This window comes from Erpetoichthys calabaricus, chromosome 1, assembly GCF_900747795.2.
Source record: "Erpetoichthys calabaricus chromosome 1, fErpCal1.3, whole genome shotgun sequence".
Lineage (NCBI taxonomy): Eukaryota > Metazoa > Chordata > Cladistia > Polypteriformes > Polypteridae > Erpetoichthys > Erpetoichthys calabaricus.
In genome coordinates this window covers 282,750,167-282,771,460 of record NC_041394.2, presented here as the reverse complement: position 1 = coordinate 282,771,460, position 21,294 = coordinate 282,750,167, and the positions used below count along the sequence as shown (strand labels likewise).

The 21,294-nt window shown below is 37.6% G+C and overlaps 1 protein-coding gene across 11 annotated transcripts in view; it reads right to left on the bottom strand.

Annotated features, from left to right (window-relative positions):
• Positions 1-1,046: 1,046 nt before the first annotated feature.
• The window catches only part of c2cd5 (C2 calcium dependent domain containing 5), a 196,939-nt gene continuing 176,691 nt past the window's right edge, over positions 1,047-21,294 (bottom strand). For all 11 annotated transcript variants that reach the window (XM_051930042.1, XM_051930024.1, XM_051930031.1 and 8 more), the window contains 2 exons: positions 16,121-16,267; positions 1,047-1,857 (listed from right to left, as the gene is read on the bottom strand). In XM_051930042.1, the coding sequence (XP_051786002.1) occupies positions 1,726-1,857; positions 16,121-16,267 (279 nt within the window). In that variant the 3' untranslated portion in view covers positions 1,047-1,725. The remainder of the gene's footprint in view (positions 1,858-16,120; positions 16,268-21,294) is intronic.

Here is a 21,294-nt window from a genome sequence, read left to right as displayed (position 1 = left end):
CCACAGCAAATTCTATTTCTGTGTAGGAATGAAAAGTAGAGAAAAAAATGGGTATACCTGATTCATATAATACAAACAAATCTGCCGTAATGCTGTGTATAGTTTATAAAAAGCATTATGGTAATGAACAAACGAACCATAAAATAAAAAAAATGACACTGCATATTGTTTATTTTTATTGGCTATATACACATTCAAGTCTCAAACATATTTATCCTGAATTGCTAAAGAAATGTTAAAAAATATGTACAATTTTATTCTAAAACAGATTATGATATGACAATCGACCAAAAGAAAGGATTTGAAAGTAGATAAAAATAAATTAGCACAATTTTGGGAGTGTCATATTGAGATAATTTATGAAATGTCATTGTATCTGCATACAACAAATTATAATGGCAATTAAAGACAAATCTGACCTTCTACTTTAACTATATTTTACAATGATGCATCATAAAAAAATAGCTTGCACTAAAATCCCACTACTGTTTTCTCCTTTTCACCTTATAAAATATTCACACTACTTTAATGCTAAAAATGCTTTTACGCAACACACCTTGAATTAACCTTGCCAACAACCCCATAAGTCCTGAATGGGATTAAGCAACTTTGAAAATTTTAACAAGATAAAACTGTCTTAAGGAGAAAACTAGTGACCTAATGCTACTGAAAACCTTTTTCAGTCTCCTCAGAACACAAGCGTAGACTGGATATTTATTGCTGGTGCTACTGTATTTTGTTCACGTTTATCCTTTCAGACATATTATTTAACATCACATATCAAGTAATCCAGTCCTTCCAGTTGTTATACATTTAATATGCACACTCCAGTTTTTACCATATATACTGCTACGATGAAAAACACATTTAACACATTTACATTAGTATTACCTGGCTATATAAAACTTTATTTGTATTTTTTTTCCTCATTTTTCTATAGCGATTTGTTACCAAAAATATACGTTCTTTTAGATTTTCCTACCTTGGATATATTACTGCATAAACATTATTTCTTTTTGATATTTCTTTTTTGCATTTACTGATACATAAATTGTATTTTTATTTAAGGATCAATCACTTTTTGCTGCGGGAAATTTCCAGTGTATTAGAAAAACAATGCATACTTACTGTACATAAATGATATGATGACATTGGAAGAATGACCAGCTCCATATAATTAAATCTAATAAAATTTGAAAAATTTTTATAAATTAAATCACTAGAAGGTCAAAACCTGAAAATGTGAAACTTTTCGCATTACTGATATTATTAATTTTTACAATTGAACCATGCAATTTTCTGTAAAGCATTTTGATAAGTAATCAAAACTTAAAGCTTGAAGCTTTATCATTTTTTATTTGCCATAAAATATTAGCTGGCTTTTAAATTTCAAGATCTTGTCCAAAATTACATTTTTTTCTTTGGCTGTAATGGTTTTAATTCCTAAGGTATCAAAGCCTAAACTCACTTCTCAAATGCTTAGGTTCAAAAATACAGAAACAATTCCTGTTTTTATAAAAGGTGAAAATGGTGGACAATTGCGCACCTCATGAAACAGTACAGTAAATCAGTCTGCCTTAATACACACAGCTTTGCACCATCACATACAGCACTATATTCCTAATTACATTAAGAAGGAGCAGGACACCTAAATGTAATAGCGACTTCTGTCGTAATCAGCTACGTGTCGGATAATGTCAAAGACAGTCTTCATGTTATCATGCTTTAAGAAACAGGTGCTCCTCCAGATTGTGGTGTTTGGTTTGTAGATCCATGAGTCTGGATTGGCACGCCTTCTTGTTCAGACTCCCGTATTAAGATAACTGCATCTCCGCTAACATTTATAAGACACTGTGCCTGGAAACAGAAGGACATTTGTTGTAAACTTAACTTGAATAAGGATAATATAACATACAATAACCTCAATATGTATTCAAAAATTTCAGAACATAATGTGTATCTGAATGGACAAATAGTATCTTTTTCCACACAAAAATAAACTAACAAACCAGAAGGGGGTAAAATAGCCCATCACAACCTGACTTCTGCAAAGAATGAACTGTCTGCAATCAGAATTTAAGAAAGAAATGAATCCATGAAATATGCAAGAAAAAATTTTACAACAACATTGCACAAATTAATAATGTGACCAGGAGCAAAGTTATTTGACACAGAGAAATTAGAATTATAGCAAATAAAAATATTACTTTCTACTCATCTGAATGTAATAATAATGATGCCCTAGGATGTACTGAACTTAGAAACCACACAAAAACATGCAACATGCAGTCCGGTCAAAAGAACAATTAATACACAATTTCAAACATTTATGTTTAAAATTAAAGTAAATTTAGACATACATGACACTTAACGCTCATCCCCGTGATGAAGTCTTATTAAACTCTAAAGAAACTTTGGAATACAGGTAAAATTCCGTTACAACAAATATCTTTACCATGAAATTTTCATTGCAACAAAGTATTTTTATGGTCCCGACAGTTTCTCCATATGACACGAGTCTATAGAAATCGCGTTACTATGAAATAAATTCAGCAGATACATTCATTCTTCTTCTTCTTTTGGCTGCTCCCGTTAGGGGTCACCACAGCGGATCATCTTCTTCCATATCTTTCTGTCTTCTGCATCTTGCTCTGTTACACCCATCACCTGCATGTCCTCTCTCACCACATCCATAAACCTTCGCTTAGGCCTTCCTCTTTTCCTCTTCCCTGGCAGCTCTATCCTTAGCATCCTTCTCCCAATATACCCAGCATCTCTCCTCTGCACATGTCCAAACCAACGCAATCTCGCCTCTCTGACTTTGTCTCCCAACCGTCCAACTTGAGCTGACCCTCTAATGTACTCATTTCTAATCTTATCCATCCTCGTCACACCCAGTGCAAATCTTACAAGTGCCTAAAAGACCTTGAAATGCCTGAATGAATCATAACAGAGCATTTAGTTCTGTGGTCACATCTCAGTTGTTCACAACGATCCCCAAACAGAAACATTGTACATTTTTTTTTCTTTCTTCAAACTTTCCTCGTACTTTTTTTTTTGCTGTTTTTGTTTTCTGTGGTTTTCAGTGATACCTTTTACTTATTGTTCATCAACATTTGAAAAACATCCATTGGAATTTAACTCATTGTCACCCTCCTATAGAAATGGCAGACATGAAAAAACAACAACAGTTCATATTAGAAAAAAAAAACTTTAATTTTTTGCAGCTTTCGATTCTGGCAAAAAGAAAAAAAACGTTGCCAGTTAATTCAGAATTTCGCCATTGACACTGTCAACTTTCTTGAAAGACCTAAACGTATGTGAACTGCTGCATTTGAAGACAGTTTTTATATGGTTCAGTGATGCTCGTTCAAGAAACATTCCTTTTAATGTGGCACTCATTCAAGAAAATGTGAAGTTTCTAAACTATCTTGGGACCTCCCCCAATTGGAAAACACACCAAAGTGCATCATGAAGTGCGATCACCACGTCTGTGGAAGACTGTTTATTCGTTGCCGGGGCAACAGCAGGCTCACAGCTCTGCTGCAACTCGCCACCAAAGAAAACAGAAAAGATCTTGATGGGTGATGCAAGGAACATTGTAAATGCAGGGAACAGTATTACTTGGCCAATAACCTAGTCACAACCCTGCCTGACTGCTGTGTCTGTGTATAGGAGAGTGGTAGATCACGCTACAATAAATAACCGTACTGTTCCTGTTTCAAGCTGAATAAAGCTACTTTTGCTAAAGTACTGAGACTCAGCCTCATATTTTGGGTGCAAGGCAGGGATTTATAGCACGACCATGATCTTTTAGGATTTGCTTCTGTGGCGCCTCACTGCAGCGCTGTGAGCCTGCTGTTGCCCTGCTCCGGCAACAGACAAACAATCTGCCACGGTAACAGACAAACAATCTGCCACAGATGTGGCAATCGCACTTCGGGATGCACTTCAGCGTGTCGTTCCTGTTGGGTGGGGGGTTGGTCCCAAAAGAGTTCAGAAACCTCACAATATGAAGAAGAAGAAAAGGATGATTCAGCTTCTGAATGATAACTGTGCTGCCCACAACATGCTTCCACATTTAGATAATGTTCGCGTTGAATTCCTCCCACCTAATTGCACAGCAGTGCTTCAGCCATTGGATTTGGGCATCATTCGCACCCTGAAAGTGTATTATCGCAAGGAAATGCTGAGAACCATTTTCGTCAGCATAACTTGTAGAGAGGAGGAGATTAAAATTAACGCGAAAGAAGCTATTGAAATAATTGCAAATGCCTGGATGCAAGTTAAAGAAAGTGACAAATATAGAATCTCATTACTACGAAATTTTTATTACAACAAAATATTTTTTTAGATCCCTGGCAGTTCATTGTAACAGAATTTTACCTGTATTTCTTGAAGAGAAAATCTGATTTTTTTTTCTAATTTTACATCATATAAAACATCACGTTCTCATTTAGTTACAGTTTGGTTACGATTCTACTAGTTAGTTAACATAAAAGAAACATCCTTCAACATCTGTAATAAGATGCTGCAGATGTTCTATCAGACGGTTGTGGCGAGCACCCTCTTCTATGTGGTGGTGTGCTGGAGAGGCAGCATTAAGAAGAAAGATGCCTCACGCCTGGACAAACTGGTGAGGAAGGCAGGCTCTATTGTTAGCATGGAGCTGGACAGTTTGACATCTGTGGCAGAGTGACGGGCGCTCAGCAGGCTCCTATCAATTATGGAAAATCCACTGCATCCACTAAACAGTGTCATCTCCAGACAGAAAAGCAGCTTCAGCGACAGACTGCTGTCACTGTCCTGCTCCACTGACAGACTGAGAAGATCGTTCCTCCCCCAAACTATGCGACTCTTCAATTCCACCTTGGGGGGTAAACGTTAACATTATATAAAGTTATTGTCTGTTTTTACCTGCATTATTATCAATCTTTAATTTAATATTGTTTTTTTGTATCAGTAAGGTACTGCTGGAGTATGTCAATTTCCCCTTGGGATTAAACAAGTATCTATCTATCTATCTATCTATCTATCTAAAGATAACATGCAAGCAATGCAGTCTACAAAATAACAATGCTGTCTAAAAAATAACAGTGCTGCATAATGTCACAAATCTAGTGTTACTACAAATGATGTTACAGTACTAAACTATTTGAAGTAACTGTAAATATAATGCTCCTGGATAGGTTAGCAAATATTTTCTCCAAAAGTTCAGTGTTGTGCATTCCCACAACATGTAACTTTGGCATTGTTCACAGTTTGGATCTTGTTACTGATAAACTTTAAAGCTCTCTTACATATGGCCGAATTCCATTCCTTACCGAAGATTAAAATGAAGGGTTCAGTTACCATCATTGCCTATCATCTTGTTATTTCTAAGAATTAAATATTCTTAAGTTTCCTATATTCATATAACATTTTGAGAGACTGATGCACCATCAGATGAATAATAGCTAACAGTGAGATGAGCACGGAGAAAAGCATAAAGATAGGAACCTTGTATTTGGTCTCGTCCGTTACAGGAGATGGACGTCTGAAGCAGAGCTCCGTTAGCAGCGGCTTTATTTTCTCATGTATTTCTTATTATTTTGAGGTATCCTGTATTTACCCGACCCGAGGAGCTTCCACTACAGTATATAAACATGAGTAACAAGAAGAGAGGTCAGAAAGAACCGGAAAAGAAACTTAAAGCTACATCAAAGTCTAGACAGGCATCAAGCCCAAGTATGAGGTACGGCCTCTCTGAGACTGATCTAGAACAGGCAGATGAATGCACAGACTTCCTAGGACCCCGCTCCACTGCAGCGTCTCCAGTCGAGAGAGAAAATGGGAACGAGGGTGCAAGTGATGCAGGTTACGATGGATCGCCGATTTCAGAAGATCACTCGAAACTAGAAAAGGCCTTGCAGTACGTGCTCTCATCTACTCATCGCGAGCCCGAAGCATCTGCTGTAACAGGGGCTGCAATTCCACCCGCAGAGCACAAAAGCCGAAACAATCTGTCCGAACTGAAGGAAATGATAACAACATTGGCCACGGCCATGGCTACGGCCGTAAGTGAGCTTAAGAAGACAAACGAGAAACTGGGACAGGTGCTGCATCAGGATAACAAAGACCGGGAAATGCGTCTATTTAATTGTTTTGACGCGACCTTTAAAGGTATAGTGGAGAAATTACAGGAACACATTGAAGAAAATAGATCCAAACTAAAAAAAAAACTTGCCGATCAGCTGGATGACGTTAAGCAGGCATTCACGGCTCAAATTGAAACAGCGGAACAGTTGGCATCTAACGCAGATGAAAAAGTTACAGCTGCGAATTCCGAATGCAAAAAACTCGGGAGGCAGACTTGTGGCACTGGAAGATGGGTGCAGAAGGAATAATATTAGAATCGAAGGTCTACCAGAGAAACGAGAAAGTACAAACCCAGTGAAATTTGCAGTAGAATTACTCTCTAAAATAATTGGAGATGACATTAAATCAGATACCGAGATAGCAGCAGCTTATCGTATACGCAGATCAAATACCTTTAAACCTAGGTCTTTTATTGTTCACTTTGAGCGATTACGATGTAAGCTTGATGTGATGGCAGTTCTCAGACGCAAGCAAGAGATTATATTTGAAAATAATCTCATTCGTATTTTCCCTGACTTCTCACCTTCAACTGCTGCAAAACGTGCAGCCTTCTTCAACATTAAACAGCTGTTACGGAAAGCCGATATCAAATACAGCCTCTTGTATCCCGCCAAACTGAAAGTGGAAGTTCAAGGCCAATATTACGTATTTTCCAGCAAGGAGGAAGCTGAAAAGGAATTAAAGAAGCTGTTCCCGACACTCTTTTGATAGACAATAATGAGCCTATTCCTGTCATGGCATGGCATGGCAAGGAGTTATCACCTGCTGTCTGATTCACTTGTAAAGATACGGGTATTATAATTACACATCCTTTTCTCTACTTGGACGCTTTATGTTTATGTTTTAATTAGTTATAGATGTGAGTGTGTGGAAGTAATTAAAGTAGGGTTTGTTTTGTTTTCTTTTCTTTTACTACCCTAAAGGAGACTGTTTAACATCATACCTTTGGTTTATTGTTATTTCTATTATTGCATTAGGATTTACTATGCTTATCCTAGACCACTTTTTAACACCATTCCCAGGGTTCATTATTTTATTATCTTAATATTTTAAAATTGCTGAAGATTATATTTTAAGCTTAAAGTCTGCTAATGATTATAATTTTGGCAGATAGTATTTAGCTTTAGCTGCAATAGATAGCTCTACTATCTATTGGGGGGGGGCTCGTTTTGTTTTGGACGTGCTCCGTCTCTCGGTATGTCAGAGGATTGGGACATTGTGAAGTGGGGTCTAGCCTCACGTGGGGAGGCAAAATGGGGGGGTGGGGGGATATGGGGGGGAGAGAAAGAGAGCAGGCTATATCTAACCCATCATTTTAATCCTTATAATTATAACTATCAACGTAACAATAGGCTGTATGGCAATAACTCGTGAGGAAATTGGAAATTAAGATTAAAACTGACTCACTACCAGTTAAGACTATAAAATGACATCAAAAATTCAGAATCAATGTCTCCATGATGGGACAGTTAATTTTGTGAGCTGGAATGTTAAAAGCCTGAATCACGAATTAAAGAGAAAGAAAGTATGCTCTCACCTAACAGGCTTAAACGCTAAAATAGTATTTTTACAGGAGACCCACTTACTAAGCAAGGATCAGTTCCGGCTGCAAAAAGACTGGACTGGCCAAATGTTCCATTCTAGCTTTACAAAGAAAACTAGAGGTGTGGGAATTCTCATACATAGAATAGTCCCATTTGTAGCATCAGATGGTAGTATCGGATCCTGAAGGGAGATATGTGATGGTCGTGGGCAACTTATTTAACTGTAAAATGATTTTGATAAATGTTTATGCACCCAATGTTGATGATAAGGAATTCATGCAAAATCTATTTGCATCCATTCCCAATGTGAACACTCATAAAATTATAATGGCTGGGGACTTTAATTGTGTTTTAAATCCACTCCTAGATAGGACTCCTGTCACAGGGGGGACGTCATCTAACACTGCAAAGACAATTACACAGTTTGTAACTGACCACAACTTATCAGACCCCTGGAGGTTTCTAAACCCAAACTCAAGAACATATTCGTTCTACTCACCAGTGCATCATAGCTACTCAAGAATTATTTCTTTATAGATAATAATTTCTTGCCTATGATTAAATCTTGCAATATACGACACAATTGTTGTCTCCGACCATGCACCTCTGGTCTTGGAGCTACAATCATTATGCCCCTCACACTCACCTCGCAGATGGTGTCTTAACCCGCTTCTATTAGCAGACGAGAACTGTACAGAATTTATATCCAAACAAATCAGCTTCTTCCTAGAGACAAACACACAATCAGAGGTTTCTGCAGGAACACTCTGGGAAACTCTAAAGGACTTCTTAACCCCTTAACCGCCCTCTGCCGGATATATCCGGCATCGTAGCTTTATTGCTGACGCCTTACTGCCGGAATTATCCGGCACATTTGCCTGTGGTTATGTGAATGCCTGGCGCGTAGTATAACTGACAGTTTGGCGTGGGTATTATTACTACGTTGTATTTCGACAACTCTGCGGTTGTATTGGCCGCTCACGTGATGTGATTCGAAAGTGAAAGCTGTGAATATGGCGAAACGTAAACTGACTTCAAGTGAGGTTTTGCAGGCGATTTTGGACAATAATTCTGATCATGATTGTAGCAGTTCTGAAGAAGATTTTAGCGACAATGATGATCAGCAACGTGCGCTGCATGATACTGTGAATGACAACGCATCGGATGATGGCGATGAGTGGGTGTATCCTCAGCATCTCAACTGGACTGCTGCCCGTTATCTGAGCCAGATATGAAAGATCCAAACTGTGACCGCTTGTTCAAGCTACGTCCTTTGATTGACCATTTATTTGAAACATTTCAGCAGGTATTTCAGCAGGTAAAACTGCTTGAATAAATGTAAAGTAAAAAAACGAAAATTGTTCAGATTTCTCCTGGCATGGGGAATATTTAGGGAGTTGGCGGTTAAAGGGTTAAGTGGACAGATTATTTCATATCTTTCCCACAGAAATAAATTAGAAACCAAGAAAGTGTCCGAGCTAAGAAGCGAAATTACTAGAATAGATGAAGAACAAGCCAGGCATCCAAGTGAGGCTCTTCACAGGAAAAGGCAGGCTCTGCATACAGAACTCAACATCTTGACAACTAAAGAAACTGAACAACTTATTTATAAATCAAGACATCATTACTATGAACACGGAGAGAAAGCTAATAAGCTTTTAGCTCAACAAATCCACAAGCAAGAAGTCGCAATGCAAACCCAGTAATCACCAACACGAATGGAGATGAAATCATTGACCATAAAAATATAATACACACATTTAGAGACTACTATAAAACCTTATATTCTACTGAGTTTAAAGAAGACAACAAACAATCTAATGCATTTCTGGATACATTACAGATACCACAAATAGATACTTTTAGTGCTGAGGAACTGGATAAACCTCTGACACTATCAAAATTACTAGACGCTATAAAGTCACTTCAAGACGGGAAATCAGCAGGCCCTGATGGCTACCCTGTAGAATTTTATAAGAAATTCTCCACTCAGCTAGCACCCCTCTTATTGGCAACATTTACAGAAGCTAGAGAAAATCAAATTCTACCTCAAACCTTTCGTCAAGCATTAATCACCGTCTTTCCTAAACAAAATAAGGACCTGTTACAATGTGCATCATACAGACCAATTTCACTTCTGAATAATGATGTTAAGATACTCTCAAAATTTATAGCTAGAAGGATGGAGAAAGTGCTGCCTTCGGTAATATTACAGGATCAAAGTGGATTTATTAAAGGCTGACACTTATCTTCCAATCTTCGACGCCTGTTTAATGTAATATATTCACCAGCAAAGTCAAACTCCCCAGAGATATTATTATCATTGGATGCAGAAAAAGCATTTGATATGATTGAATGGAACTACCTTTCAGTGCATTGGAGAAATTTTGGTTTGGCCCGAATATTTGTGCATGGATCAAACTACTGTATACCAATCCAGAAGCTTCAGTTTGCATTAACAACATTTGTTCAGACTACTTTAAACTAGAACGTGGCACCAGACAAGGATGCCCCTTGTCACCACTGCTGTTTGCAATCGCCACTGAACCACTGGCGTTCCACTGTCGAAATTCCTATCAGATAAAGGGGATTATCAGAGAAGGACTGGAACAGAAAATTTCACTATATGCAGATGATATGGTTTTATATATATCAGACCCAGAAAACACTGTACCTGCAGTTTTAACACCACTTACAGAATTTCAAAAGATCTCTTGTCTCAGAATTAATTCGAATAAAAGTACACTCTTTCCAGTGAATTCGCAAGCATATAATATTAGATTGGACACCCTACCTTTTACCATAGCAGATCAGTTTAAATACCTAGGGGTAAATATCACAAGTAAACATAAAGCTCTTTATCAACAAAATTTTGCCGTCTGTATGGAAAAAATTAAGCAAGACTTGCATAGATGGTCAACCCTTCATCTCACTCTAGCTGGAAGAATTAACATTGTTAAGATGAATATCCTTCCTAAGCTTCTTTTTTTATTTCAAAACATTCCAATATACATCAATAAATAATTTTTTAAGCAATTAGATTCAACCATAACCTCATTTATTTGGAACTCAAAACATTCAGTATCCGAAGAGTGACCCTACAAAGACCTCAGGCAGAAGGTGGCATGGCTCTGCCTAATTTTCAGTTTTATTACTGGGCAGCAAACATACTAGCTATAAAAACCTGGACACAAATAGATGAACATACACAGGCTTGGTCCGCAATAGAAGTAAAATCCTGCAGTACTTCTTTATATTCCCTGCTCTGCGCTCCAATAAATGCAAGTTATCGCAAATATACTAAGAACCCAATATCTTTGCATCCTTTGAACAATTACATTCCAAATTTAACCTTCCAGTTACCCATTTCTTTCACTATCTTCAAATTAGAAACTTTGTTAAACAGAACCTGCCCGATTTTCCTCATCTCGTACCCTCCACCATGCTGGAAAAAATAGTACTCAATTTCAAGGACTTAGACACCATTTCTGCAATATAAAAAATTTTATTAAAGAGTCCCTTCCTTTCAAAGATCCTAGAGGACAATGGGAAAAAGATCTCTTAATTAATATATCAGAAAAGGAGTGGAAGGTAGCAATGCAGAGAATTCACTCAAGCTCCATATGCGTAAAGCATAGAATTACTCAACTCTGTCTTGCTTAAAACTGTCCAAAATATTTCCAGGGCAAGATCCAACCTGTGAACGCTGCAACCAAGCTCCTGCCTCACTGGGTCACATGTTTTGGGCCTGCACCAAATTAACATCATTCTGGACCAAAATTTTCAAGTGTCTTTCAGACAGCTTTGGTGTCACAATCCCTCCTAACCCATTAATAGCCGTGTTTGGTGTTCTTCCAGATGGATTTGAAGTGGAGAAGGACAAGCAAACTGTGACTGCATTCACTACACTTTTGGCACGCAGACTTATTTTGTTAAATTGGAAGAATCCTAACTCTCCTCTTATAAGTCAGTGGGAAACCGATGTTTTATATTATTTGAAATTGGAAAAAATCAAATTCTCAGCTAGAGGATCTGTACAGAACTTTTTCAAAACCTGGCAGGATCTAATCAATAATATTTTAGAATAAGAAGAAATAATTATTTCTGCATGCTTTTTCCTTCTCCATTTATCTTTATTGTCCTATTAAACTCAACAATTTAGGTATGTTTACAAGCTTTAAGTATTACTCCTTTGGCCATGCTCTCCTTCTCAGGGGTGGGGTTTTATTTGTTTTCAATCCTATTTTTTGAAAAATTGATCTATTTGTACGGAATGATTACAATAAAATTAATAAAATATATATATATATATTTAAAAAAAGATAGGAACCTGAAGATAATGTGCATTCCATGGCCAGTCAACGAAGTGTGGTTTTGTTGCCTTCATTCTATAATATCTAAGTATATACATTAACAGCCAAATATTAAAACTGGAAGTTAGGCAATGCCATGGCAGTCTACTGGTTTGTAGATTCATGTTTTTAATATATTGTCTATTTTAATTTTTGAATAAAAACACAGTATAGAAGGGGATGTTAAATTAAGATATAGTATGTTTGCTATATTTTCTTAAGATCAGCCTGCCTTAAATTGGAAATAATATTTGCTGCTGGAGTGGAGAGAAGATGTATTGTAATGCAGCTTTTTTAGTGCTCTATGAAGCTAAAGTTCAACTTGTAGTCCTGCAAAGTTTCTGTAAATATTTTAAATTCTGGGCTTAAGACCATTATCTCTGGATTTCACAACATTCCAAAAAATTTAATGTTAAAAAGCTAAATCTTAGGAGTGTGCCCTACAATGGAATGGTCTACTGTTTTAAGCCTAAATGATGCTGCTGGATCGATAAACTTTCACTTTCTTTTTTCTCCTGTTCTAACTACTAAATAACTTCTGATTTCTCAAAGGACACCTCTAGAATAAAAGGAGAAAAGTTTTTGAGAACTGTGTGAGGAGTAGTATGCTCTATGGCAGTGAGAATTGTCAGATTGATGTGTAGAATGTCATAGACAATGAGAGGAAGACAAATGCAGAGTTAAAAGAATGAATTAGTGTGGAGGTGGTAGGTGTTGTGTTTAGGAGAAATGGACTAAAATAGTTTGGACATGTTGTGCAAAGAGGTTCAATATGATGGAGGTGTTGGGGATAAGTTCTAGAGCAGAGTTTCTCAACCTCGGTCGTGGGACGCAAACCAAGTGCATGTGTGTACTGTATAATATTACCAAAAAGAGCAGCTTACTACTGAAAATGGCAAATGTAGGAGTGAGTGGGGATCGAATCGGGGACTCTTGATTACACTTAGTTTGCGTCTGTACTTATGCTGTTACTTTGAGAGTCAGATCAGGGGACGGGTGATGTTCGAGCGTGTGAGCTTATTCAGTGCAGCAGGAACAACGCACATGTTGATCTTTTTTTTCTTTCAGTACATGTGACTTCTCTGCATGTCTGTCTCTCTATTACGCAGTGCTCTCTCTGTCTGTCCGTGTGTTATGGATCTTAAAAATAACAGTTATAAGGACAATTGTTCATGTTAATTGCAGTCTCAATTGTTAAACAAATATTTTAAAAGGAGCATCCCACATGAAAATATAACAATCTCATTAACTGACAGTGCATACCAATTTATAAATTTTATGTCTGTTTGAGGTTAAAAAGAAAAAAAAGTAACACTTTATCCCCAGCGGGGAATCGAACTCAGGTCTGTGAGGCACAGCACAGCTGCTGCAATCTGAAAAGCAAATCTTAGCGCACTATGCCACGGAAACTGTTGCATTGCCCTTGAACCTTTTGTGAAAGTGTTTATTTGATCTTTGGAACTCAGGTTTTACACATTCTATACTTTATGCCTACATTTTGTAACATTTATTACTAAAATATGAAAACGTTTCTGTTTTAACAATGTGTTTACACAGATTACTGTAGAAACGGAACACACATGAAATGCGTGTGTTCCAAATAACGATCTATTATTTCCACTCTAAAACTCCACTTCACTCCCAGATAATCAATCAAGGCATGAGCTGGGAGACGTTCGTGCACGTTCTAAGTCGGTGGGGGGATGGAATAGCCGGCTGTTGGCAGCTTGTCTTTATCAGCACATTTAGTGGACAAAAGACGCTGGCGGAGAGGTGTGAACGGATTTAAGGTGGGCCGGATCTACGAGTTTTTTTCGTAGGCTCTGGTAATTCTAGTGTTAATTGGACTCCTGGGCTAATTAAGTTCTGTGTTTTGGGAACAATATAGGAATTAGAAAACTACGTTTGGTTAAAAAGAAAAAAAACATATATATATTAAAATGTACCAAGAAGTTATATGGGAATAATATAATTTTTTCTTTTTAACAATATTTTCACCTTGATTTTCATTCTACTTTTCTAGGAGTTCTAATTGTTTAATGAATCCATTATTTACTAATTAGTGGATCTGATACTAAAGTAGTTACAGCCTTTGCTTATTCAGTGTTGTTTGCTAGCGTGTCTGCTCTGCTCATTTTTAATTCTCATTAATAAGATACAACAAAGGGGAAAAACTGCACAGAGAAAGGGCAAAATATGATAAATCAACAAAAGAGAATTAAGCATTTAAATCTATAGCAAGAGCAGAAATATTTCTAAATGTCTTATAAATGTAACAATCATGCTGCTGTGCTTTTCTGAATGTAGGATAAAAGAAAAATAATACCAGCTAATTAAATGAGATCAGTGCTATCAGGTGTTGTCACTGATTAGGAATCTGGTTGGAACAAAAACCTGCAGCCACAGGGGGTCCCCAGGACCGAGGCTGAGAAACACTGTTCTAGAGTAAGGATGACATGAGACATATCAGTCTCACCCCCTAGGACACCCAAAACCACAAGGAATGGAGGAAAGAAATTAGGGGGTAATCGACCAACCTAGGTAAACCCAGAAAATGACTGTAAAATCAATTATGATGATAATATATTACTAAAAAAAACTATACTTACAAGTAACATATTTAGTGTCCATAGTTACAGCATATTTCTTTATTTATTTGTTTCTTTAATTTAGTGTTTAACCTTTTTGCTAATGTAACCATATTTTGACATGTTTGGTGCTAGCATGAACACCCATTAAGCTGGGGTGTTGTGACCAAATTATATATGTGACTATCACTTTGATCTCCTAGTAAGCTGTTTTTTTCCAGTGCCATCTTGGTAACTTTCACTTTATCATCATTTATCACTGAAAGCTCCCCAACCCTGCATTTCTTTCTTTACTGTGCATTCACACAGAAATGTGCTGTGACATTTTTCAAACTTATCCGAGTTTTTCTGGTAGGATATTCTGGTTTAAATGTACTTAGTTTCAATCACTGCATGCAAATGACAGCATTATAGGTTGCACATAACAATTTTCAGTACAATCTGCAAAGACACTTTTTATAAAACCAAGCACTGTTTCCACGCAGTTATGCAGAATACTACATAAAGGGAGCCTGCCACTTTTGATTTAAAATATTTTATTATTTTTGTAATTGTCCCATTTTCCTAAAATAATAACTACAGTAATATAGGCATACCAAAATAACTGCAATATTTCAGCATTTTCATATCTTACACAGCTGGTATTTTATCATTTCCTGGAAGTTACATTGAACTCCTCCTTAGACAGATAAAATTTCCACTGAGTAATATGCTTCCATGTTTAATTCATACAGTTGAATAACACATGGTATTTTACTGTTGGAAGCTTAGGAAGATATTGGGAAATGTACACAGAGATGAAAGATTTCCAGTGCTTCATCTGCTCACTCAAAACAATGTGCACTGTTCGAATTTCTGAATTTATTGGTTCATCATGTTATTTTAATTATCATGCCTCTTATCTCATTAACTGGGATTTTTGTTTCTATGATTTTTGTTCAAACTTGTTATGCAATCAAGTACATAGCAATTAAGCACACAGAAAGGATTAAAAAAAATGTCACTTTCTGTGGGATCAGAAATTGAAAGGGTATGTAGTTATCTTCGACAGTTTTAATTAAAATAACAAGTTAAATAGTTTTTTTTTCCAGATAAATTAGTTTAAAACTGGCTGTTTTGTTTATATGTCAAAAGAATATGTGTATCATGTTCACAAAAAGCAAACCTTACTAAAAGTTTGTAAACCTTTACTCTTAAAACCAACTGGAATAAAAACACTATACATTACTTTTCATACACTATACATTACTTTTCATAGTGTTTTAGATATAAACATTTATATTTTGGCTAAGCTGTAAGATCATAAGTCCTACAGATTTAGTTGTAGTGCTTTTTAATGAATTGTGTGCTAGCAATTGCATTAATATCTGTTTCATAATATTAACAATCAAATGAAAAATCAGTAAAAATAAATAAAAAACACAACCAATTGTTTTCTCAAAATGTCTATGCTATCTTCAATATCTAATTATTTAAAGTGTGTACACAGTGTAATTACCTGATTTTTATTAGAATTTTCCATGAAAACACATTCTTTCATTATATAGGAAATTACTGCATTTCCTCCTAAGGCTGCAACGTGAGCCCTCACCATAGCAAACACTTCAGCAATAAAGGTGTGTAAAAATCCACTGACACCACCTTCCTGTGAAAAAACAAAACATGTATTGATGTTTTAAATTGCATAGAAATGATATGATATCCTTCAAGCATACAATACAAAGCAATTAAAATAATTACCACTTTGGCGTAAATGCAAATTGATGCAATAATATGTCTATTTCTGTTCTGAGTGCTAAGTTGAAATGTTTATTAGAAATTCGTTAGTGTGCATTCCAGAACTGTGCATTTTTGGAAACACTTAACACATAAGCCTTAACTAAGTATTAAAAGATCTTTTTAAACAGATACACAGTATAGGAAGATGAAGTTGATGCAGAATAATAAACAAATTCCATCTTCACAATAGGTGCTAAATATTTTAATGGGAGCCAAACTTTTTCAATCCAAAACTATTAGTTTTGATACTATAAGTACCAAAATGATTATTATGTCAAAGTGCACATTTAGGTCTATGCAATAAGTACATTTCTCCTTGGAAAAAAACTTTGCTTTTGGTTCTTCTGTAAATTGGGACCCTCAATCGAACCAGAATATATTTTCTAGGGCTGTACAATTTTTAAATTTGCTTAATTTGAATTAATGTTTTAAAGGGATATTTGAACATTAACTTTTTTTTTAACTAAATGGTACAGTTACAGTCAAGAAAATATTTTTTTTAATTTGATCAGCTAGTCACACATATACAGCCAAACTATTAATGCCAACAAAATGATGAGCAGCATTTTTCTTATGAATGAGCTTGTTCCAAAATCAGTTGTCTGGAATTGGATTGAATAAGAAAGATCATAAAATGAAAGATGTAAGTAGTTAACAGTGGCAGTGACATCTAATTTATTTCAGCACTTAAAATAGAAACAGCAGAAAGGAACCAGTGCAAGAAAGCACAGGAAAAAGATAAAACCTGTCCCAATTCAACAACTTCCACGCCTTGTTCGTCTTGCTTCAGCAAGGTTATCCATACCATTAGACAGCGTGATTATGTTAGTAGCAGAACGTGCCTTGTCTGGGACTTGGGGAAGAAAACGCCTGAACTGCCCATCATACCTTCTTACCCTGTAACAGGTACAACTGAAGTGAAGAACAAGCAGGCTGTCTGAAACAGGCGATCTGAGGACTATCAAAGCAAATTTGGAAGAAGAGACATATGTATAGGCAGGTCACTCCACAGAGCTCATACCTGGCGCTTGGCTAAGGTGGCCTAGGTCCCTGAGCATTCCAGCTGAAGGCAGCATTCGAAATATTTTTTTTTTCTTTCAAATGCAACTTGCTTGCATTTAAGCAATAAGGTGCCACAGGTAGGTGGAATGATAAAATTGGTTATATTTAGGTGGGATGTCATTGATTGGTTTGCTATTACAGAGAGACATTTTGTAGGTAGCTAATCTCTTCACTATGAATCAGTAGGAGGGCAGCAACTTTCAACTGTGATACCTGATTGACAGCTAGTGATGCTTCTTACCTACCTGAGAGAAGATACTACAGTAAAATATACAGTACACACAGGATGGCAGTGACAGATTAATAAATATTAATCATATCTATCTGCGGGTTATTATTAAGTTCCCCTATTGTGTTGCATTTTCCTTAGCACCAGGCTTTTCACATTCACCATTTGATGAGTCTGATCATCATTATTTGCTGCAAGAGAAAGGCATTTATAAACAGCATTTAAAAAACACAGAGAGTAGCAATAGCACCCATACAAGCTGCCTTGGCAAAACAATTCAAAATTAACTCATTAATTCCTTAAGTGTAATTAATGAAATCATGTAATTTAGCCTGCGGTGGGTTGGCACCCTTCCCAGGATTGATTCCTGCCTTGTGCCCTTTGTTGGCTGGGATTGGCTCCAGCAGACCCCCGTGACCCTGTGTTCGGATTCAGCGGGTTGGAAAATGGATGGATGGATGTAATTTAGCATATAGTGAGTGCCAACAGTGCAGTCCAAATATTACTCCATTATTTTTGATTGGACACCAGATGTTAACCATGAGGAACAAATAACACTTCTTCTTCTTATTTCGGCTGCTCCCGTTAGGGGTTGCCACAGCGGATCATCTTTTTCCATATCTTCCTGTCCTCTGCATCTTGTTCTGTTACACCTGCATGTCCCCTCTCACCACATCCTTAAACCTTCTCATAGGTTTTCCTCTTTTCCTCACTAATTATAAGGACTGTCACACTGAAGAAAGCACCCATGATTAAAGAGCACTTTATGGAATTCCCACCAGCAACATAGACAAAAGGAAAAATTTGGTCTTTTCTTGCTCTGAACAGAATTGAGAAACTAAATATTCCTTTTGAGGATTGCAGACAGCAATCATATGACAACGGCACCAGCCTGAAGGGGAAGGACGAAAGTGTGCAGGACAGACTTCTGCAAAAATCCTGTTCGTTTATTTACACCATACACTGCCCATACCCTAAATTTAGCTGTAGCAGATGCAGCCAGAAGCTAAAGAGATGCCATAACCTTGCCTAGATCATCAAAATGGTTAGGGCCAGCCCTGCCTATAGTTATAGTAGAGGGACAATGCTGGCAGGTGTGCTCTGCAAGCTAAACTGTTGTTGTTTTTTTAAAAGAAAGAAAAAGTAAAAGAAAAGTAGGGTACAATGGACGCATAGGGAAGAGCAGGGAGGGCTGCAAGAAAAGAAAAAGTTGTAAGGAAAAATGGCAGGGTTTAAGGAAAGGTTTCTGTAATGTGAAAGCACTCAAAAAAAGCACAGAAAAGTCTAGACAGAAAGAAGATTTCATATTTTGCACCTTTCCTCATTGACAATAAAAATATATGTTTTTGCGGTTCTACAAATGATTCAGTTGTACTTTTAGTTTGTAAAATGTGGACAACTTTATCTTTTTTTCTCAAGAACTGTTGAAAGTGATTTTTATGATGAAATATAAAAAATAAATCATGATTCATCCACAAGTTAAAGTTCAGTTAAGTTCAAGCTCAAAGTTTATTGTCATGTGCACAGTAAGGAAACACATTTCCCTGTACAATGAAATTCTTTCTTTGCTGTCCACACCAAATGACAAAACCAACGTATAAAGATAAACATAAATAATAAGTAGCAGATAGATAATAAGTAACAGAAGCAGCATAAAGTGTAAAAACAGAATAGAAGTATAAAGTGTAATGTGCAGGTAGGTGTGTGATGGACAAGTCAAATACAGTTGTGTGAGGTAGATAGAATGAGGTGAACCATGGTTATAAACTCCAGTCAGTTATTTAGGAGTCTAATGGCCTTGGGAAAGAAAAAGTTCTTTAGCCTGGAAGTCCTGCATTTCATACTTCTATACCTCCTGGCTGAGGGTAGAAGTGTGAACAGTTCATGCTGGGGGTGGGTGGGGTCTCTGAGGATCGAGGCAGTTCTCCTGCGGACTCTGCAGTTGTAGATGCTCTGCAGAGAGTGCACTGGGGTCATGGTGATCTTCTCAGCAGTCTTTACCACTCTCTGCAGGCGTTTGCGGTCCATAGCATTAGTGTTGCTGTACTACACGGTGATGTAGCTGGTCAAGATGCTCTCAACAATGCAGCTGTAAAATTTGCCGAGGATCTTAGTCGACAAACCAAACTTCCTCACCCTCCTCAGAAAGTACAGCCGCTGTGGAGCCTTCTGGACCAGCTGTGTGGTGTTAAGTGTCTAAGTGAGGTCCTCACTGATGTAGACACCCAGGTATTTAATGCTGCTCACCCTCTCCACTTCAAGGCCTTGGATGAACAGTGGCCAGTGAGGTCTCCTCTCTATCCTCATGTCCACTATTTTCTCATTCGTCTTGTCTGTGTTGAGGGTGAGGTTGTTGTGCTCACACCATGACTGTTCACCTCCCTCCTGTAGGCCGCCTCATCCCCACCAGTGATGCATCCTATCACTGCAGTGTCGTCTGTGAACCTTAGGATGATGTTATCTTTGTGGGAGGCAACACAGTCGTGGGTGAACAGGGTGTAGAGGATGGGGCTGAAGACGCATTTTTGTGGGGTGCCTGTGTTTGTGATAATGGTGGCTTAAATCCTATTATCAATACTGACAGACTGGGACCTGCCATTCAGAAAGTCTAGGAGCCAGTTTATGTGTGAGTTTATGGGGGATAACTGTGTTAAAGGCAGAGCTGTAGTCAACAAAGAGCATCCTGATGTAGAAGTCTTTGTTCTCCAGATGGGAATAATGTAGTGCGGCCACGATGGCATCTGAGGTGGACCTGTTGGGCCGGTAGGCCCAACATATAGTGTCCGATATGCTGCTCTGAATGTGGGCCAGCACCACTCTCTCAAAACACTTCATGATGACTGGAGTGACTGCTACCGGCCTGTAGTCATTCAGGCAGGTGGGCTTTTTTTAGCAAGGGGGACGATGATTGTAGTCTTAAAGCAGGACGGAACAATGCTCTGACTGAGAGAAAGGTTGAAGATGGAGCAGAGAACATCAGCCAGCTCGTTAGCACATGCTCTGAGAGCCTGCCCAGGGAGGTTGTCTGGTCCTGCTGCCTTACGGGGGTTGATCTTCCTTAGTGCTTTGTGTACCTGACCTGAAGAGACCGTTGGGGGAGGGGAGGAGGGTTGGGTGGTCCAGGTGTGTGTGTGTCTCCACTTTGTGCTGTTGCTGGATGTCTCAAAGCGGGTGTAGAAAGTGTTGAGATCATCCGGCAGACTGTCTGTGGAGCTGATTGTGCTGGTGGTGGTCCTGTAGTCTGTGATGTGCTGTAGACCCTGCAGATGCGGGGGATGGGGGGGATGTAAACAGCGGCCAAAAACACAGCAGTGAATTCCCTTGGTAGATAATTGGGTCGGCATTTCCCAGCCTAACCTCTTCTTAAAGTTATTTATGGTGAAATGTGGAAAAAAGAAAACGAAAGGATGTTTACGCAGAACTTTATTTTGGAGACGCTTGCCCCTTCCTTGAGTATTTTCCTTTTAGTTTAATATACCACATGGAAACATGAAAAGACACTACGTTGAAGAATATTTGTGGGACAGAATAATAAACAGCTTATACACTTTGGACTAGTTAATATAAGGTACAGTAGTTCCTAAATGAGATTATAACAGATA